The 21,010-nt window shown below is 41.6% G+C and overlaps 1 protein-coding gene across 2 annotated transcripts in view; it reads right to left on the bottom strand.

The window, feature by feature from the left end:
* ptprz1b (protein tyrosine phosphatase receptor type Z1b) overlaps nucleotides 1-14,327 on the bottom strand; it is a 66,980-nt gene extending 52,653 nt beyond the window's left edge. The window contains exon 1 of one of the 2 annotated variants that reach the window (XM_069156541.1): nucleotides 13,937-14,327. In XM_069156541.1, coding sequence (XP_069012642.1) covers nucleotides 13,937-14,000 — 64 coding nt within the window. In that variant the 5' untranslated portion in view covers nucleotides 14,001-14,327. The remainder of the gene's footprint in view (nucleotides 1-13,936) is intronic. The other variant, XM_069156542.1, reaches the window with a different exon arrangement.
* Nucleotides 14,328-21,010: the final 6,683 nt, after the last annotated feature.

Raw genomic sequence — 21,010 nt, 5'->3', positions numbered from 1 at the left:
CACAACAATAACATTCATTATCTGTTATCCTTTTGCCTATTTTTCAGTTAATCAATTAACATTTGGACTCCAACAATATATAATAGAGAAAAGCAGAAAATCCTCACTTTTGAGGTCCTTTTTCATTCATGATTATTGAATTATTCTATCAAGTGGTTTCGGCAATCCGAATATAAATATTGAATTGTACTCAGTAAGTCAGATATTCATGATAAAAGTATTTGGATATAACCATATTCATATGTAAGTGAGTGTAATTACAAACAAATTCTGGATGATCAATTCCTGATTATGTTTTGCATGATAACAGAGGATGAGAGCCTCAAAACATTTCAGAGGTTGATGCTCCTTGTGTTCTTCACTGGGCTTAAGTTTAATGTTTCTGAGCTAGTGAAGCTGTAATATGCATGTTGCTGTTATTACACTCCATAAACCCCGGGCTTGGGTTAAAGCCAGGTGTTCAGGGGATGAATGAGCATATTTATTCCACATTTAGCCTGAAGCTGGGACCTTTCTGATGAGTTGTGAGTGGTAGAGGCCCTGCAGGGGACTGACCTCGAATCTTCACTTGGATCTAAATATCAAACCAGACAGACAGAGCATCTTTTTCAGAAGCAATGAATAAACGTTAACAAACACTTCGAGGGTTGCACACATGGACATGCACCGATCCAAGTCTCACAACTGAGGTGAACACAGTTATCAATGAGGGTGAATTAAGTCACAATGCATGTGTAAACAGTGCGGAGTGTTTGATGTGAGCTGACATTTAGGCCACACACATGCATACTGGAGGGAGAAAGCACAGGGGACTGAAGGAGGCAAGCCAGTTGGCACACACAAAGTGTGCGTCTCTCTGTGTGTGCGTGTGTGCTAAATGTTTCAACCCAATTCCTCTTTTCCCATTGGTTGTCTATCTTCTGTGCATGAGTTCTGGTTTATCCACTGAGCATGTATGATTGCACATGTCCACCTCCATTCTAAGGGAACTGTGTGTGTGTGTGTGTGTGTGTGTGTGTGTGTGTGTGTGTGTGTGTGTGTGTGTGTGTGTGTGTGTGTGTGTGTGTGTGTGTGTGTGTGTGTGTGTGTGTGTGTGTGTGTGTGTGTGTGTGTGTGTGTGCGTGCGTGCATGGCTCACTAATCTGCATGCCTAGTTAGAGCAGTGAGATGTACTATTTCCATCTGCTCAGCACAAACTGAGAAAATACGGCACAGTGTGTGTGTGTGTGTGTGTGTGTGTGTGTGTGTGTGTGTGTGTGTATGTGTGTGTGTGTGTGTGTGTGTGTGTGTGTATGTATGTGGTTAGTAATCCGGTAGCTGTTCAGTGGAGCAGGGTTGGAAACTAATACATAAGCTTTTGGTGAAAAAAAAAAGAAGATCTTCTTTAAGATTTCCTGGGATCTGAAAGCACTGATCACTCTTTAAGGAAAAGAGCTTTAAGTCCGCTGCCTTTTAAACCAGTAGAAGAAGAAGAACACAAAAGGACACAAAGAAGAAAAACATCTGGATTCCTGAAGAAGAATTATTTGCCTGAATGTTTTTACTGTTCCAGTTTGGTTTGTTATTTATGACCGAGAACAGAAATGCTGATAATAAATTGCAAATCAAACAATCTAATTCATCTGCTGACAGTTCAAAAGTCACTGAACTTGCTTATCAACAAATGTCGAGACTTGATGACACACTTTCATTGAAGAATCTATTCAGCATGCTTTCCATCAGCATTCAGTCTGAATCAGTGGAGTTTCCATGACCACAGTTCACAGCGTCATGACAACGGAAGAGTCCCTGATAGTGTGTGAAACACCCCAACTTCCTGTCGGCTTCCTACTCCGACTCTCTCTATCGCCATGGATACCAAACCATCCCCTCTCCCCTCTAATTTTCAGCGCAGGGTCACACCCCCAATTCCTTACTTGTCTGGGAGACACACACACACACACGCTGGAATAATCACAGAGACACATATACACTGACAGACTTGCAAACATTACAAATAAATATATGTACATGTATAATTACACATATGCACACAGGCATTACAGTGCTATTTTAAAGTGCTTCGGTGCAGTACACACTATATATGTGTGTATGTGTCTGTGTGCTCCTTGGAGGGGAAGCTACTCCAAGTGCCCACCCAAAAATTCCTATGGAAAAGTGTGTGTGTGTGTGTGTGTGTGTGTTCCTAAATGGGGTGGTCGGATGTGGGGGTTGGGGTTAATCAACTTTTAAACCTCTGATTGGTCACAGCCGCAGCTCCTTAATGAACTTTCTGAGGTGGAAAAGAAAGTTTGTGCTGCGCTGAGATCCGGTTAACTTCTTCTCTGTTCGTCTCTGAATTCCACGGTTGACGAAGCAACAGAAGAGCTTCCATTAACTTTCACCAAACCAATTGGTGTCAGTTCTTTCTAAACTTCAACTGGAAGAACAAACCTATCTGCAGCTCATAAAATGAAAGCCCTTTTTGAAAATGGCTTTGAGAAATCCAGAGTTTGTGTTAATTTATGTCTTTGTTTCTCTCTTTGAACTTTCTGAACAACAAAAGAGATTTTATTGGCACTTCAAGAAAGGCATCTTGTATGACTCACTATCTATTTCCCTCGCTTACTTTCATTATCTCTGCCAAGAAGGTTAGTTATCAGTGCAGTTTTTGTTTTTGTAAGCAGCAAGATGGAAATACATTTTAACATAAGACTTGGTTGAAAGGTGTATCTTTGACCAAGGAAGAACCGTACACGTTTTGAAACAGATCCAAATCACAAGGCTGATAAACAGATGGTAGTAAAATTCAATAGTGACAAAACAGAGAAAATCCTAGAAATAGAATGACTTCAAATCACAATCTACATTCATGGGTGCCAATAATTCCCAGAGAAACACATGTACTTGCTCAAACTTCTGGGGAGAACCAGCCGGGAAAACAGCTCAGATGTCCGGCTCCAGCTAAAGCACAGCTGTATTTTGAAATAATTTCAATAGTTTTGAAAATATATCCAGACATATATTTAGCGGTTGCAGTTGCAGATTTGCATTTGATAGAGGAGCGGACTATTGGACTCAGTCTGTGTTATTTAAGTGCTTCTAATCTAGATCATACTGTTTTTCACTGCAAGTTCTCAAATACAAAAAATAAAACAAAGAAAATATCTCAACTCTTCCATTTAAGAAGTTCTGTAAACGTCACTAAAGTTGCTTTCTGTCCAGCTAGCGCACTTGGTTTAATGTAAAATCATAGATCATTTCAAATTCAAGGCCACAAGTTGGTGTTACAAACGTAAAAAAAAAACATCACAACTCTCTTAATAAAGTAATGAAAATGTACCACTGTTGTCACATTATAAAAGTCTGAATGGACTTCAGTTGGAAAACGTTTCAACATGTGAAACTAAACAAATTAAAAATTGAGAATAAAAAAACAACAACACATAAAACAAACATAAAACAAAAGCTACGACTCGACAAAACTGCCTATCAGGATGATTTCAAGAGTATTTCAAACCTAAATCCATCTCAATAAATTATACCAATCTGACACATTATTGTACCAAAATACAAAGCTGTCATGTGTAACTATAAATCAGGAAGTCCTGTGTAGCTGAACAGGCATAGCCTAACGGTAATACAACATCGAGGTTAGTCTATTTAATTTCTGCGTGGCACTCTGGTCAGATGGTCACAATTTGCAGTAACTCTGCCGTTCATAGGAGGGGTGTAAGAGTCCCTGAACAGCTTGGTACGTAACAATTCAGGGCGATACTTCGGTAGACTCTGTGACGCAAACAATTGGAATCAGAAGTGTGTTTATGTCGATGCACTCACACTTCTGAACAGAAAGTCTAGACCACGAGTTCTCACTGGAACGTGATGGCAGTGGGCCAATTGTTGTCTGTCAGCTTCAGCATACGAGCAGCGTTATCCTTCGAGTCTGGGTTTAAACTGTGATTTCCCAGAATCTTGTACGATGTGTTAACTCACACTACACGTTTTAAATCAGCCTTCCTGCAGCCACAACCTGCGACTTCTCCGCTCACACAGTTTGGGTCAATCGATAGACTTTCATGTGGAGATCACTCTGAACGTAACCACTGAGCCTCGGCTCCGTCTGTCCGCTGATAATTCCAGTGGAGTTCACTCAAACAAGATGGACGTGTCAGCAGGAAGCGTGACTGTGCAGCTCTAAAGTTAAGACTACACTGCTGTATTGAATGCTTGATTTGTTTGTGAATATGCTGCAGTTAAAGGATATTTGACAGTATATGCAGCATTTGAGTGTCTGAAATAACAGTAAGAATTATGGTCAATTAGGTCTTCTTTTGTTCCTCTGCTGTACCGAAAACATTTTGAAACGTGAGGTATGTTTTCTCACATCGAACCATAAATGTTGCAGTCAGTTACCCCTGGTAACATCCATGTTATAGTCCACTATCGTTCAAAATATAGGGCCATTAGGCTGCAACTAAACAGTCACTATTGAATAATCTGTATTCTGTCGCCAGAGTCCAAACTGATGGTTTCAAGTGTCTTGTTTTGTTTTATCGACAATGCAGAAGATATTCAGGTTACTGACATGTCTGACAAAGAAAAACATCAAGTCTTGATGTTGAAGAGAAAGTTTGTCATTTTAGTTTGTAAAAGGACTGAAACACTTCCTGGATGATCAAAATAGCTTCCAAATCAGCTTTCTGTGGTTACGCTAATCAATTAATCAACTCATCATTGCAGCTCAAAGCACCATGACATCCTCCAGGAATCAAGTCAAAATCTTTACGAAGAGAAGTAAAAGAGGGGTCAAGTTTTGTGTTGTTTCACAGCTGACATCCAATGACGACTGAGTTAATAGCATTTACAAAACGTCGAACTGCTCGATGGTTGACTGCCGAACACTCTCTGCCTTCTGCTTCTGCTCTGATTGCTTTATCTCACTTTAACAACCAGATTGGGTAGGAATTAGCTTTTGGTAAAGCTTGCCAAGTCCGTTCACACCATCAGCAACATCGACCCATACAACAACTCTAATACAGAGGGTCAGAGAGAGAGCTGGGGTGAGAGTCAGTGCTGCCTCGATGTAGGTCCTATACACTTCGAACAAAGGTTTTAACACAGAGGGTTCGCAAAATTTGCACGACAATAGTCACACGCTAAACCACAGCAACACCGTGGCAGAAAGAACAATCCTAGCCAAGAGAAATCCTGAGGTTATGACACACTGTGGTGGGTCCATCTCCAGCCTGTATTAAAGCTCTGCATTGAAACAGGAATATCAATGAAATTGTTCGATGAGCAGCCGATGTAACCAGAGGTTTCCGAGTCTTATTCAGATGAAGTCTGAACACCTCTCAAAACTTTATTCAGATATCTACTGCGGCGCCGTCTTCAAAGTGTTTCGGTGTTTTTGTGTGTATTCATTTTTTCACGTGTCTCATATAGCCATCAGCTGGCCAGCCGAGGACTCGCGAGGTTCTCTCCCTCTCCGGTAGCCTCAGTCCTTGGTGCCAGCCTCTTAAAAAAACAACAGTAGCTTTTGTATGTGGGCACAGACAGAGACAGACGGCCATTGTCGACGGCTGTAACTTCAGACAGACTTTCTCGACTGGAGAGACCACAGAGAGAGCATTGGCATTTGTTGATTGAACATTTGAGCATTGAGCGAGTGACTTAGTTTCACTCTTCCTCTCCTTTTCACCTTTTGTACTTTCTTATCCTGCCATCATCCTTTACAACTGCAGGCTACTCTGGTCATCCTTCATCTCTTCCCTCACCTCAGTAATCACTGAAAGATGTGAAACACTAATCATTATTTTACACTGTACAGCACAACATTTGAACTGATCCTACTTAATGGTCAAGAAGAATTCTCGCTGGGAAAGCAGTCATTATTCTGTGAGAAGCAAATGGTTTTGCTCCAACTGAGATGTGTGTTGGATGGTTAAACCGCATCTGAAACACCCCCACCGCCCCCCCACATGTCAGGATTATGGGGCTGCATTCAACCATTTCTGTAATTTTCCGACTACCTGACAATCCTCCATTCACATTCACTTCAAGCTGGGACCGGCCAACTGTTAAGAGGTGCGAAACAAAGCTGGGTTTGAACTTCTCTTTCTAGTTCTCTTCTTTCATTTCTAACATAACATTTTGAACTTTGTGTGAGGACGAGAGCTGATCCATAATAGCAGACAAGGCTTCAAATATGCACTCAACAAAAACATAGATGTAACACTTCTGTTTTTGCTCCCAATTTTAATGAGCTGAAGTGAAAGATCCAAGACTTCTTTTATGCACACAAAAGGTTTATTCCTCCAGTTTTGTTTACAAATGTATTAAAATCCATTTTAGTGAGTGCTTCACCTTTGCCAAGATAAATCATCCACCTGACAGGTGTGGTACATCGAGATGCTAGTTAAACAGCATGATTATTGCTCAGGTGTGCTTTGGACTGGTCACAATAAAAAGCCACTCTAAAATGTTCACCTTTATTACAGAACACTGACGCAGATGTCACAAGTTTTACGAGAGCATGCAATTTGCAAGCTGACTCCAATAATTCGGGGAATTTGCTGGTACTGACAACCGGCCTCACAACCGCAGAGCAAGTGTAACCACGTCAACCCAGGACCGCCACATCCAGCGGCTTCACCTGCAAGACGGTCTGAGACCAGGCCCCCACGCAACTGAAGCAATAGTTGGTTAGCACAACTGAATAATTTCAAACACACACACCCATATGTGAAATTGTGCTTAATAGTGTAAAAAAAAAAAAAAAAAAAAAAAAAAACTGCACATTTTAGAGTGGCATTTCATTGTGACCAGTCCGAGGTACACCCATGCAATAATCAGGCTGTTTGATCAGCACCTTGATGTGCCTCACCCGTCAGGTGGAGGGACTATCTTGGCAAAGTTGAGGGGAGATGTTGCTGCAAAGAAGCAACAAATTGCTTTAAACACGTCTTCAACCCAACAGCACAGAAGATCTTTACAATCACCACAGTTCACGGTGGACACCCAAGATTAGTGTCACCAACTCAGTGTACAACCAAACATGGGATGTGAATGTGGATAGGAAAGACTGCGTTCCAGTCATATTAAAACTGTAATGAGCTTAAAGCTGGAGGCAGTCATTTCTCAGGGAGACTTTGAAGCTTCATTAACTCTTAACTTTAAAATATTTGTCAGTGGTTTAATTTATGTGGCCACGTCTGTGGGATGGCTGTTAGGAGTGGCAGATTTCCCATTTAAAAATTTGTCATTTTTAATGTTATACTTTGTGTTTAGATAATTTGTTTTGCAACAGAGATCTCTATTGCAAAAGAGATCTTGATCCAAATGTGGCTTCCCGATTACGTAAAGCTGAAGTAACTGACATCATCAACAAAAACACCACTTCTATGTCGTTTACTGCCTCGTTAGAGCTCTAAAACTTCAATAATTGGTGTAACAAGCAATTAAATGGTGAAACAATGAATGAAAGCAATTTCATTTCATTGCTATTTTGCAATGACTGGGTCACCATTGACAACCTAAATTCTCTGCGAGAGAGCAAACCATAAACTACAGAGGGGTCTGTGTTTACTGCTCAAGCCAGATATTCCTCAAGGAAGGTACAAATGTTTTTCCTGGCTGTGCCAACTGTCGCTTACAGCTTCAGTTTTCTAAGCTGTGATAAACGTCTGAGAACTCGGCCCGTTCCCACAGCCACTCTGACAGGCGGACCAATCAGCGACAAGTGTTGGTGGTTACCCGCGCTTGTCCCACCCCTGCTTCACTGTGATTGGGCGGCTGGTGACGCCGACGAGTGCAACTCTCGTGACAGAAACAAAACGCTGAACGTTCGAGGCTCAGCACAGAATAAACGTTCAGCACCTCGTCAAGCAGACGGCGTTTATTATAAACATCTTTTAAAATACACTGCTCATGAAAGAATGCTGCGGTGGACACGGTCGGTGGTTGCAGCAGTGGCAGAGTGTCGGCGCGAGCTGATTGGTTCAAATTAACCCGAGGTCTACGCCTAGGAGAATGAAACTCCTTCAAATGATTCTCTATGGAGGTTGACCAGACCCATATTCATGTTGTGAAATTAGGTCGAGTTTGCACCAGGCTAACAAATGGGGGGGAAGTGTATTAGGAAGGGGAAAGTGTTTCTCAGTCGCCCACCAAAACCAGGAACCTTCAGACAATGTCTCTGTGCGATAAACTCAGATTGCATCACCAACACGCTGTATAAGAAAGTTAACCTACAGAGAAGGTGCTTTCTCTCTTTTATATCAGCTGCTCTGCTGTGTCAGGTTTGGGTTGTGTATTACAAGACAGCATTTCCACCATCTTACTCCACTTTTACCTTTTACCTTTGAGGCTTTGTACTTCTTCTAATCACTGCTGACGACGGTAACTAGTGCAAAGTTTTGACTGACATGAGTGTTTCACTGAGCTGAGATTCCTGTCGAGGCTGCTCAACATCAAAGAGATCCAGCCGTCCTTGTGGCATAGAGCGGCTCTGAAATCGCCGCGACCATACGCTGCCACAGTAAGAGCAGACTGCAGCTAAGTGGATTAAATAATAAGAGCACTTATGAATATAATGCTGTAGATGGAAAGGCCAGATGAAAAACTGGTCGTGAGAAGGGAAGACGCAGAGGGAAGGAAGACAAATTATCATAGTAGAAAGCAGGCAATCAATTATTCAATGTAACATCTGTGGTTTTTAGCAATGCCAACACTGTTGTGACTTTTATAGTGCATCCTACCTCCAGCAAGTTTGGTTTCGGAAAAGATTTGTGATATGAAGTCTGCACTGTGGAAAAATGCTAAACATGTTCCCTCTTTCGAGATTATATAACTGTATGAGGACATTTTTGAATAAAACTTTACAATATCATCATCTCCTAAATTTGGTGCTTAGAAAAAGAAGAAATCTGATTATATTTTTTCTGCTAAAAACCAGACCGTTAAGAAGGCTTTGGAAAATCTTTCTAACAAGATTTATTACCCCTCAGTAAAGATTTTGTTTTGGTTGGTTTACAGAGCTCGACTGTGTGTGTGTGTGTGTGTGTGTGTGTGTGTGTGTGTGTGTGTGTGTGTGTGTGTGTGTGTGTGTGTAAATTAGTGCACAAATAATCTCTTTTAAAGCATGGGGTTAAAGCTAGACAGAGACAAAGTTATATCTGACATTCGGTCTCAAAGCAGAGGAGTCGAGGATAGAAAGGATACACTGATATACAAGTGGGAGATCAAATAGTTCAGAGACTCTTCCAGTTGCGTATGAATGGAGAATCACACAACGGGGTGGACCATGAATACGTCCTCCAGATTCAGACTGGTAATGCTCAGTTCTACTGTGATGTAATGACAACGCCATTGAAAACGCAAGTTTCTCACCAGCAACAGCCCAATTGTAGCTCTCACTACACCCTCCAACTCACCCTCACTACATGCTGGATTTGGCCGCCTACGACTTCTTTCTGTTCACCAGAAATTGGACATGAAATTTGTTGTGCGCTCTCTGCACAAGTTTCAGGTCCATGGCGAAACTGCAAATGCGCAGAAACCAGCGGTCACGAAAATGTGTGTACCTCAGGTGCCGATGACGATAACTTGGAATACTTTCCACAGCATTATGGCGTAGCTTCCCCCTGCTCCGTTGTGCTACTCTCCATTCGTGCACAACAGGTAAGGGGTTGAAAGGTTTTGATTGTACCTCGTATGATGTTGATGTAAATGTCCCTATTTAGCAGAACAGTCTGTTAAGAGTAATATCAAAGGGCTTCAGGTGTTTAAAAGATCCGAATTTGTCAATTCTGTCCAAATTTCACTGATTATTCAGCTTTAAAGTGATGATCAGCAATATCATAATAACTGTGGTCATTAACTCATGTGAAAAATAATTGAAGTAATAAGTTTAGAAGCAAGTAAGTTTTGTTGATAGCTTTTAAGGTAAGCATCATCTGCCTATAGCTGTCAACACATGCATACTGTGATTTACTATGTATCTGTATGACATCACTGCTCTGTTCACATTATTTATGGATGTACACAGTCTGTTATGTGTGCCAAGGTGGATGTGCCGGTATTTTGAAGGCAATTACACCATCAGGCATCCCAATATGCTGCCGGATGAATCCCCTCCGGTTCAAACGCTCCGAGTGCGCCGCGCTGCCAGATGGTATCTCACAAGCAGAACGTATGATCACTGAAGTCACATTAACCATAACACATTAAATATAACATAGTGTACAGTGGCATGCTGCCCTGCATTTCACAGGGAAATGCAGAGGGGACTATTCATCAGAGGAATTGGTTTTTTCTTTGGTCACTGGTGAAATGTTGAAGATAAGTGGTGACTACAACCAAACTACACACAGATGCACACACACACACACACACACACACACACATACACACACACACACACACACAGATCAATAGCAGGCAGCCTGTTGCTGTGTCACTCCATCTAACCAATTACAATGTGTCACCAAATCTATCAATCCCACGATGCATTGGCTTCCTCTAAAGCTAAAGCACTCATACGTAAAATATATCTAAATAGGAATACAGATTGTTGCTAGCCTTTAGTGAAATCTATCTGTGTTTAAGATACTGAGAGCCATGCTGTGGTACAACAATATAACAACAAACCCCAACCTCCTGAAGATATTACATTGAGTCATCTCATGAGAGACAAATCCTGTGTAGTCTTTTTGGAGTGTAAATGCATCACCGCTAACTTCAGAAACGTAAGCGATCACAGGAAGAGGGCTTCACATGCAGTTCGTCATGTTTTGAAAGCTGAGTGGAATAAGGTGAATACTGGGGTCTGCTGTGAAGTGCTGTGAACGCCAGAGGAGAGGAGCGCAGACACAACCGCCACGCTGAGCTGAATCAGATTGGTTTCAAATCTCTAACCAGCAGGATCACAGGACACTAAAACTCCTGCTAACAGCGGCTTCCAGCTCTTGTATCCAGGTAGATTCAAAGACCACATTTTTGCAATTTAACAGAAACACAAGCTCATATTCTCTCTTCCTCCCTTCTGATCTGCACATATAGAATGACAGGCAGCAGGTGTGAAAACCACTGAGGATCCGACGTATGCTGCATGGAGGAAACCATGCTGCTGAAAAGCATATGGTACAGAGAAGACGACTGTGTTCACTGGCACGACCGGTGGCCAGAACGAGGGCACCCCAAAGATCACAGCAATTTGTATGTGTGTGTTTGAATGGATGGGTGTGGGTGTGTGTGTGTGTGTGTGTGTGTGTGTGTGTGTGTGTGTGTGTGTGTGCGCGCGCGTGTGTGTGCGAGAGAGGCGCTGAGCAAGAAAATGTGTGTGATCTTGAGCGGTGTCCAGGCATATTGAGAGGCAGATGGCTGGGGGATGCTGGGTTTCCTTTCTCTAAAGGGAAACACTGATTCTTTTCCTATGTATCTAAAAAGCTTTATTGTAATCATCCGAGAGGAAATGGACCGAGTTGGATCGGATGATTTCAAAGTGAGTCAACAAGCTGAACCTCGTAAACATCTGCCAAGACCAACTGGACTGCGGCGACTTCACATCACAGCCAAACTTTGACAGTGCAAAGGCATTTCTGAGAAGAGCCTCGAGAGGAATGAGAGCAGAGAGAGACTTTAAAAGTCTAACAGAAAATCATCTCAGTCAGTTTTACCCGATCTGAGATCCGGAGATCACTTGATTCAAAGCATCTCCAGTTAATTAAGGAACGGCATTTTTGCCCTCTGGTGACAGCAGGTGGAGGAAGGAGTTAAAGGCCGGGGGAATTTATGGGAAACGTGAGCTTCTTTTCCTGAAACACAAGCAGCAGCAAACACACTGCTGTGGGTCGTAACAACCAATCAACAGTGAGGGCAGTTTTAAGAAACGACAGCACTCACTCACCTCGTCTGTCATCATTATTTATTTCTGTACCGAGTTTATCGAATAAAACATGTGCTCATCCGAGTTAATCTAATCACACAAAATCTCATCAGATGGGAGCACACAGGTTTGTGTTCAGGACATGAAAACATTCGGAAACCTTTGATGTTGGCTTACAAAGAGGAATGTCATGGGATTCATTTTGAGTAAAGGATGAAATAAAAGCCGTCAGATAACCTTGTTAAGAATTGATGTTAAACATTTTAGCATGCTCTTTGATTTTCCAAACGTCAAATGAAAATGGCAGACAAAGTCTTGCTGAAGACGAGCGGTTGCAGATTGCCAGGCGTCCTTCAGAGGGTTCGAGGAGCTCCTCAGCAACTTGGTGAACTTTTTCATCTTATTAGCCATTTTCAACTTTCCTGAGAAAAGTTTTCTTCTTCTTTCTGGGTTACAACTACAGAGAAAAGCTGATGAGACACAGTAAGACAAACTTTTGGTGCTAAAAATGATCTGATATTGTGCCAGCCAATATCTTTAACCTTTATACATGTACACAATGACGTCACTGTTTCATAACCTCCTTCGAACAGTCAGCTTTATTCTGTTTCTTGTTACTTCTTGGCCAATATACACACAATACATCTGTAAAACTCTAACACTGGTCAATATATTGCCAATTTATCGATCAATCTCTACTCTGACTACCTTGGACTTTATGATAGCAATTAGATATTTCCTTTTGACTTAAACATGGCTTTTGTTTGTATTTCTGTTTTAAGAGCTTGACGTGATAAAAATGTAAATTGAAACTAAGATATAGCTCAAAACTATTTCATTAATACACCCAAATTCAGGAACTTGATAACTTAAGCTCCATTGGTCTGGTTTTCAACTAAATTTGAAGCAATGATGGAGCCTCTCTTTGTACAATGTTGTGTTTAAACATGACACTGATTGATCTGATTACTGTTGGAAATTGTTATAATGTTCATAAAGGACAGCCGCCCCATTAGTCTGGTTTTGATGACTCAAATTGTCACTGTTTGAAGAACAATCTTATCATATTACTCAGTAGCTATCTACTGAATGTATAGGATTACAGTTTCCTCAGTCTTCACTTCCCCACCTGTTACTCAACTCGGCACCCTGTCCTTCTCTCAGATGTTTTTATCCCGGCCGATCTGATTTGTCATCTACTCTACTGACTATTATCTGGAGTAACTCTGTTTTTAACAAACTATTATAAATGTATGCTGACACCAGTAGGTCGGGTAAAAAGCAGCCACCATGTTCTGTCTGAAAATCATTTAGGAGATTCCTGATCATTTTTTGTCACGTGACCACAAGATGACATATTTTATATAAATACAATCTAAACTAAAAAAAAAAGACATATTACTGCAGCTCAGACGCATCATATAGCAATAATTTAAGCATCAAATTGTGAATAAGCAACAAACACAATCTCACCGTCTTTCTGAGAATACAATTTGGAAATATTAATATACATATATAATTATATATATATAATTATCACATCATGAACCCATGCTACGAGTTCAATGGAAACGCGCAAGTGCGTCCATGACAACAACATTTAGTCTTTATCGATAAAAGTTGAGCAGACTGAGAGGGATCAGTTTGTGCTGTCTGTCAACATATCAACCATCCGACACACAACACGCTCCCAACATCGGATTTCATTCAGTCTTCAACTTGTGTTTGGAGAAACGGCTCAACACGTTCGCAGCATGAGCAGAGAAACCCCTGCACGTACTGCAGATCATTCCCTCCAAACTACATTGGAGTGGACACAAATATTCACTGTTGAGGCAAATATGCACGTCGGAAATGCACGTTATAAAAAAAAAAAAAAAAACCTACATAGCCTTCAAAATTCATCTTTCTTTGCCGCCGATTGCAGATGTTGAAACAGAGACAGAAAGTGTGCAGAATACGCGAGGGAACAGACTCAATCTTTAACTGCGTTCAAACGTCCTCAGCATCACATGTCTGTCACCACACTCAGTTAAACCCGCATCTTTTCCCTCCCCAGTTTCTTACCTATCTGGCTGAAAAGCAGCAGCTGGGAGATGATCACATCGGTCCTTGGAAGTGCCGTCTCCATGGTCTCGACGAGCGAAATTCAACGTAAAGAGGCAGAAACGGGGTTTCGAGGGACGGACGGCGGGTCGGGCGCGTAAAAATGCACTAAGAGGTCATCATTCCGCCTCTCCTGCCTCTGAATGGGGCGGCAGGGCTGCGTAGGATCGGGTCGGCGTGGTTTCGGCTCGGCTTGGTTCGGCTGGCTATGGTTTGAGGAGTGCGGGCTCGCCGGCTGGTTGGATGATTACGAACGCGCACTCACGTATATCGCAATAAGAGAGGGGCTGTGTGCGCGCCGCCGCCCACTGCCCTAATGGAACCACTGTATCGCGCCGGTAATATTCCGATGATATTACGACAGGGACACGTTGTGTGTCTGCGGCGTGCAGCGCAGATATAGTGTCTCTTCTCACACGGGGTAGCAGCAGGCTATGACACATCATATTACTGGTGGTTTTACACCTTTTCTGACACAAAACAATGACTTGAATGAACTTGTCATACTGGCATTACAAGAATATAAAGCAATGTCATAGACAATACTTATGAGGACAAAGTGCATAACCTTAATCATGTTGTTGTGAAGCAAATTGGACAATTCTATCCCATATATTACTGAGTTCAATGGATTTCCTCCATGCAATGATACAATATTCCTACAATAAAGGGCTAGCTGTATTGTATTTGCACTTTATCTGTTGTGGTTATTTGTCATTGAAAATAAACATGACGATGATACTTCGAATGTCTCCAATCTTAGTACCACAGACAGACACCATGTGGAAACTTTGATTTGAGAAATAAGAAAGCTTTATGGAGAATAAGAAGACTAGCATCCATTTGAAAATGTCCTACAAAAGTGGTGGTGAGAGGGCTTTGGTGTGCTGAACTGAAGCAGCATCACATAACAAAACAGGAATGTGAATCCAACCAAGCCAGGACTGTCCCACAGTCGAATCAGTGTGTGTGTGTGTGTGTGTGTGTGTGTGTGTGTGTGTGCGTGTGTGCGTGTGCGTGTGTGTGTGTGTGTGTGTGCGTGTGCGTGTGCGTGTTTTTTGTGATGGTGGTGAGATTTGGCAGTGGATTCCCACAGGATTCCCATGAAGCGGCGAAGGATTGAGTGTGTGAGCGAGCGTGTGTATGTGTGTGTGTTGTGAGAAAGAATGAGCGCAGGTCCAAAAGCAACAGGCTTGTATGGTGCAGGAACACACAGTTGTGGGAGCCTGCGAATGTGTGTGTGAGACAGGCTTCACTCACACAATAACATGCTGCTCTCCTTACTCGGTGTGCATTAATTAGCATAAATTAAGAGAGATAATCCCCTTTAATTCAGGCTGGAGCCTTGTCTCACTTGTTGGAGCAACATTTTTTCGGATGCTTGTTACAATATCCCCTCTGCCACTGTGCTTCCGGGACATAAGCCTGTACGTGTGTGCATGTTAGGGGATAGAAAGGGAGTGTGGCTTGTGGAATAACATGTTGAATGTACCTTCCGTCTGAGTAATTATTGACAAAAATAGAGTGAATAGAGGACAAAAAATCTATTAAAACTGACACTGCTTTTTTAGAGCTGAAGGCGAAGTATACAACATGAGCGTAGAAAGAAGGAGAACTAAAACAAATCATCTCCACACATGTTCACACACGCAGTTCCTGTCTGCTCTGACAGACAAGAACTGCGTGTTTTCACATCCTGTTCCTGTGGAAAGCTGATTCTGATTTCAGCGCATACAGGCAGCTATGGATAATGGATTATGTGTTTGCTCTCTTCTTTCCTTTCTCTGACTGTGCATTCATAATGGAACAAAGTCAATAACTTATCAGGAGCTCATTTAGGTTACCCGCAGTGAAGTATTTGGCCAATGCCCGTGGCCTATAAATATCTAACATTTGATTTTAATGAAGCTTTGGGAAAAGATACACATCAGAGATTCTGTATTACTGTAGACAATTTGTCTGATAGTGTTTATAGCATATCAACTAAAACACGCTTGACAACGGGTCATAGTGAGTTGAAGAAATTCAGTTATCGGCTTAAAAAGAGTGATATAATGCTATCTCAGTTGCACTATTTACTGGTGCCTGTCCCAAGTTACTCTTCTAAACACAAAATTTCATGGAATTATGGCCAATATAGAGCCCTTAATAAAAAAATAATAAAAAAGATAGAAACCCCTTAATAAAAAACAATATAGACTCCTTAAAAACAACCAAATATGGATTCCTTAACAACAAAAAAAACCATTATAGACCACTTAATAAAAACAATATAGACCCCATAATAAAAAACAACACAGAGAACTTAAATTAATAATAATAAATAGCTTAGAACAAACATTCTCCAGTCAAGTGTTTCCTGTCAAACCTTTTTAATCTAAAAGTTGAATAGAAGTAATCCACAGCACAGGTTATCAGTGTAAAGTGACAAAATTGTTGCAACTGCCCTTTAAAACAGTCCTTTCTCATATATACGCTATATCCACGTCACATTTTGTTTACATGCGTGTGTGTTTGTGTGTCTGAACCCTGTTGCCATGACAGTGCATGCTATTTCGGAGTTGACAATGATATTGACTTCCAGAGGCGGGAACTGGAGGTCAATATCCTGCACAACACTGGGCTGACAAATACTGGTCGATGTGTGTGTTAGAGAGACAGAGAGAGGGAGAGAGAGGGGGATGCCAGTGGTGGTCGAAGTCTGCTTTGGAGCAACGTGGCTCCACATGGGGGTCGTTAGTCCTGAACATGTGGCGTTGAGTGAATAGTGTCACAAATTACTGCTTAGGTGCATTTGTGTTTCTGCAAATCGAGCGAACAACATTGTTCTGCCAAACATACCAACATAGCTTTTTGAGGCTCGATCGCATCAGCATGCACGGAGTTTAAAAATAGATCTAGTTTTAGTTTAGTAAAGAATCTGCTGTTTGATCTCGGTGTTTATAACTAACAGGCCAGTTGACCGATGATCCCGTGTTGAAAGAAAGTTCCTTTCGGGAGAAAAAGCTCCACTGAGTAATCAATAAACTCGTATTTTTCTAGGTCCAGTAAACCTTAAAGCAATCTGTCTTTCAAAGACATGAAAAAAGCCAGAAATCAGAGACTCGGGCTCTGACATGGAGTAGAGAGGAGAGTGATGTCATGGTTGTCATTTATCATCGGCATCAACCAGCTTCAGAAAACAGTCAGAGCTACCTGCCTGTGTCGGTGTGGGTGGACTGCATGTGTAACTGAAAGTGAGCCACAGTGTGTGTCTTTAGGTGTGTGTTTTGGTCTATTTACAGATTGTGTGTGCATCTGACTGTGATCTGACATTTACCTTCCTGGCCTACAGGTTCCACCAGGAATCTTAAAGTCACATGACTCATCTCACTCCTGAGGCACTCTCTACTTATCATGTGAGCAATAAGAACGACCACCAATTACATTTCTACATTATTCACACTTGAACTACAAATTGCCTAATTATCAACTTCTACATTTCTTCTTTCTCTCAGGGGGGGAAGATGATATCTTGGAGTGAGTGAGCACGTGTGGATCATTTAAATCACACTCATTAACGTCGGCATCTCATTAACCTTTCTCCAACCAATCAGGTCAAAAGGTTTACATGACGGTTTCTCTGAGTCTCCAGGAAATAAAGTTAGAAAGAGGAACACGGCAGGTATATGGATACAACCTGTGTATTAATAAGGGTACTTCAGGGACAATACTCGTGGTTCTGACTCTTTGGCACATTTAGTACAAACCTCAGTGTTGAGAAAGGACACCATTTGTAGGTTTTGTTGGTGCGTTCACAATACTTACTAGTGGAGAACTGCATGATGGTCAGAAAGTAGCTTTGCCAACTGCAAACCTGTAGTGACCACAAAGAACAAAAAGGGCTGAAGTTAGGAAGATGAAAACAGCGAGGCGAAACGGAAAAATCTATTTCATTCATGATGTAACAAAAGGAGATCTGAAAGGTTCTTTAGCAGACTGACTGGTATGAGTCGCATTGAACTAGTTTGACTGAGAGGATATGTGTATATATTCTTTTCCATGTCATGTTTGTAAAAGACATTAGTGAAACTGTTAGAGCTGCCCTCCAGGTAAGACTCGACTTGTAGTTGTTAGTTCAAGCAAATAGTCGACTAGTCATCACACGTTTATAATATTAACAAATTTAGTTTAATACATGTTTATTAGAGGGGCATCAGAAAATGGTTTGAGTCCCAGGTTTGCAAACAATGTTTGAGGTAACATTGTTGACACTGGGCTACATTACAGAGAAAAACAAAACCGTATTAATGAGCCTTTAATATACATTTTACAACCACACAGACGAAGCGAGCCACTTGTTAATATTCCATAAAACTATCTCGGAGTGGCCATTGTAGGTGGTTTGGCTAATTGCACGTTTCAGATGATGGGTCGTGTCTGACGTTGTTGAATGATGCAGAGTTTGCGTGACACCTCCTTCAGGTTGTCTTTCACCCGCTCAAAAAGATTCCACACTTCATTGTCTGTCCCACTACAGTGCACATACACAGGCTGAGGTATCAGTGTAGCTAGTGAAGGCTTGACAGATAGCCCATTTGTTCTCTGGCATTTATACAGTGTAGTCTCCACGTCCACTGGCACCTTCCCTGTCGGTGGTGGTACTGTGAGTGATTTTTATTTTTTCCTGCAACCAACGGATTAATAAAAACGTGCTTGATTAAGACTCTTCTTATTGACATTTGGTCGACTATTTGGGGTCAGCCCTGGAAACCGTGGTTACAATGTCCGACAATCCCTCTACAACCGTGTCTGACTAAAACTGTCTGGTGTCAATTACTGTTGTCATTCTCGTGACATCCTGTCTGAAGTGACACTGACTGACAGTTGACAGCGAGCTCTGTAGTGGTACTCATACTGGAGACATTTAAGTATTATAAAGTATTTCTCTCACGGATGTATCTGATTTTTCCATTAGTTGCATCAGTCGTGACTGTGAATGGATAATTCATCATACTGCTGCAATCTAACTGCCCCTCTTCCCGTTTCTAGTCCTCTCCACAAATAATCTGATGCCAGTTTAGATGGCTGCTGCGGACAACACTGCAGTGGGTGGAAGAGAAAATGCTTTAGTGCTTTTAATAGCTTCACAATGACACTGTGGATCAGCTCCCTCACTAGTCTGCTTGAAAAAGACTGAAAATAAGAGTCTCGAACAGAATGAGAAAATAATTTTGAGAGCTATCAGAGTCTACTGAAGGCCTCTCTCTCACACAAAATTTAATCTAGCAACATGTGAAAGCTGTGTGGTGGCAAGAGACCACATTACACAAATTCCTGGTCCACAAACATTTCCAGGAATAAGTTCTAAATCCAACAGATGACATCTCCCGTATGTTCAATATGTACCAACCTAAATAAAAAATGACACACCTTCTCTGGACTCTGCAGGTTGTTTGGAAGGTAAGTATTTCCCTTTTAAACCTTCTGTGACTCTCGTGATATCCTGATAGCTTTTCTGAATAGGTCAAATGTTAATTCTTCACTAATACCTCAATAAATGATGGAGGGGAGAGGAGGGGGGAGGAGAGGTCGGGTGGGGGGGGCATGGCATCTTAAACATGTGTGTAAGCTACAGTAGGTAGTTGAAGACATTTACAGGATGTGTGATGTCAACGTTGACCCCCAGTATCCAGCCAACAGACAAATATTCCTGTTTCTATGGGAGACAAAGTTATGTTATTCAACATGCTTTAATTCTCATTAATGCTGTTTATTCGCAGCTGTACCTTAAATAAACTTGTCTCTATAGGAACATCCGATACTATTCAAACATGTGATCCTGTGATCCATGTTATGGTCTCTCATGATGAATGTAAGTTTCTGTAAGTGCACGGTTAACTGAACGACGGTGTAAATCTGAGAGCCACATAACGCAGACATGAGGGAGAGACTCGCTCGTTACTCAAAGATTTACAACTTCAAACTTTGCAGCTTGCCTCAGAGCTTAATGCATTTTTTAAGCTGAACTACATTTGCACTGCAGCTGCTTAAGCTGACAAGAACTTCTTTCTGTCATAAATGCAATGTTTACCATCAGGTGTTTCAACCACCCAGTACAATCGACCTCATGCATGATTCCTGGGATGTGACACAGGCTTTCTTTTTTGGATATTTGAGGGGTTTATTTCCCTTCAAAAGCAACAAATGTTCAAACAGGGCTGTAATGTGCATCCTGGTAGAGACGAGTACAACAATGCTCAAAATGCTTCTTATATGCCCATAAACCAAAAACATAATCAACTAAGTCTTCCCATGGCGGTGGTGAAATGCAGCCATATTGCTAATGGCAATTTTAGCCACTTTGAAAATTCACAATCTTTTTTTTTTTTTCTTTCTTTTGGTCTTTTATATACTCTTAAGCCATTAAAGGAATGACCAATATACTAACGTTTTTAGTTGGGTTTTTTTTATGAAAGCTTTTGCTGTAAACTTTGGTGTAAATCTCCCAGTGTAGTCGGGCTAAAATGTAAACACTCCTTGATAGTGAAGGAAACAAACTTGAAGTGAGGTCAGTAAATGGTGTCTGACATAAATAGTGAATGAAGTTCTTTCTCTGAAGCAGCTAGAAAAACACACTTAAGTCACACACTTAAGTCTCACACACACACACACACACAGGGCAACAAACACTTACCTTCCCAAGAATAGGGCGAGCACGTCACCCCTGCATCAGGGTACTCGTGTTTTTTTTTTATTATTTCCTTCAGTCCGCACAAGCACACGAACTGAGATGCATTGCTGCTGGGCGCCATGGCAACCAGTGGGGCTATTCTCCGTCTCTGAGGCTGAGGGAGGAAGAAAAAGAGAGAGGGAGTTAATCAACAATACACATTTTCTTTCTGGCTTTCCACACTGCCAAGCTATACACACACACACACACACACACACACACACACACGCACACACACACACACACACACACACACGCACACACGCACACACACACACACACACACACACACACACACACGCACACATGCACACGCACACATG

This window comes from Embiotoca jacksoni, unplaced genomic scaffold, assembly GCF_022577435.1.
Source record: "Embiotoca jacksoni isolate LCO1_2020_lvr unplaced genomic scaffold, fEmbJac1.0.p SCAF_21, whole genome shotgun sequence".
NCBI classification, from domain to species: Eukaryota; Metazoa; Chordata; class Actinopteri; family Embiotocidae; genus Embiotoca; species Embiotoca jacksoni.
The sequence above is the reverse complement of the archived record's forward strand: the minus strand, read 5'-3'. Positions and strand labels throughout refer to the sequence as shown.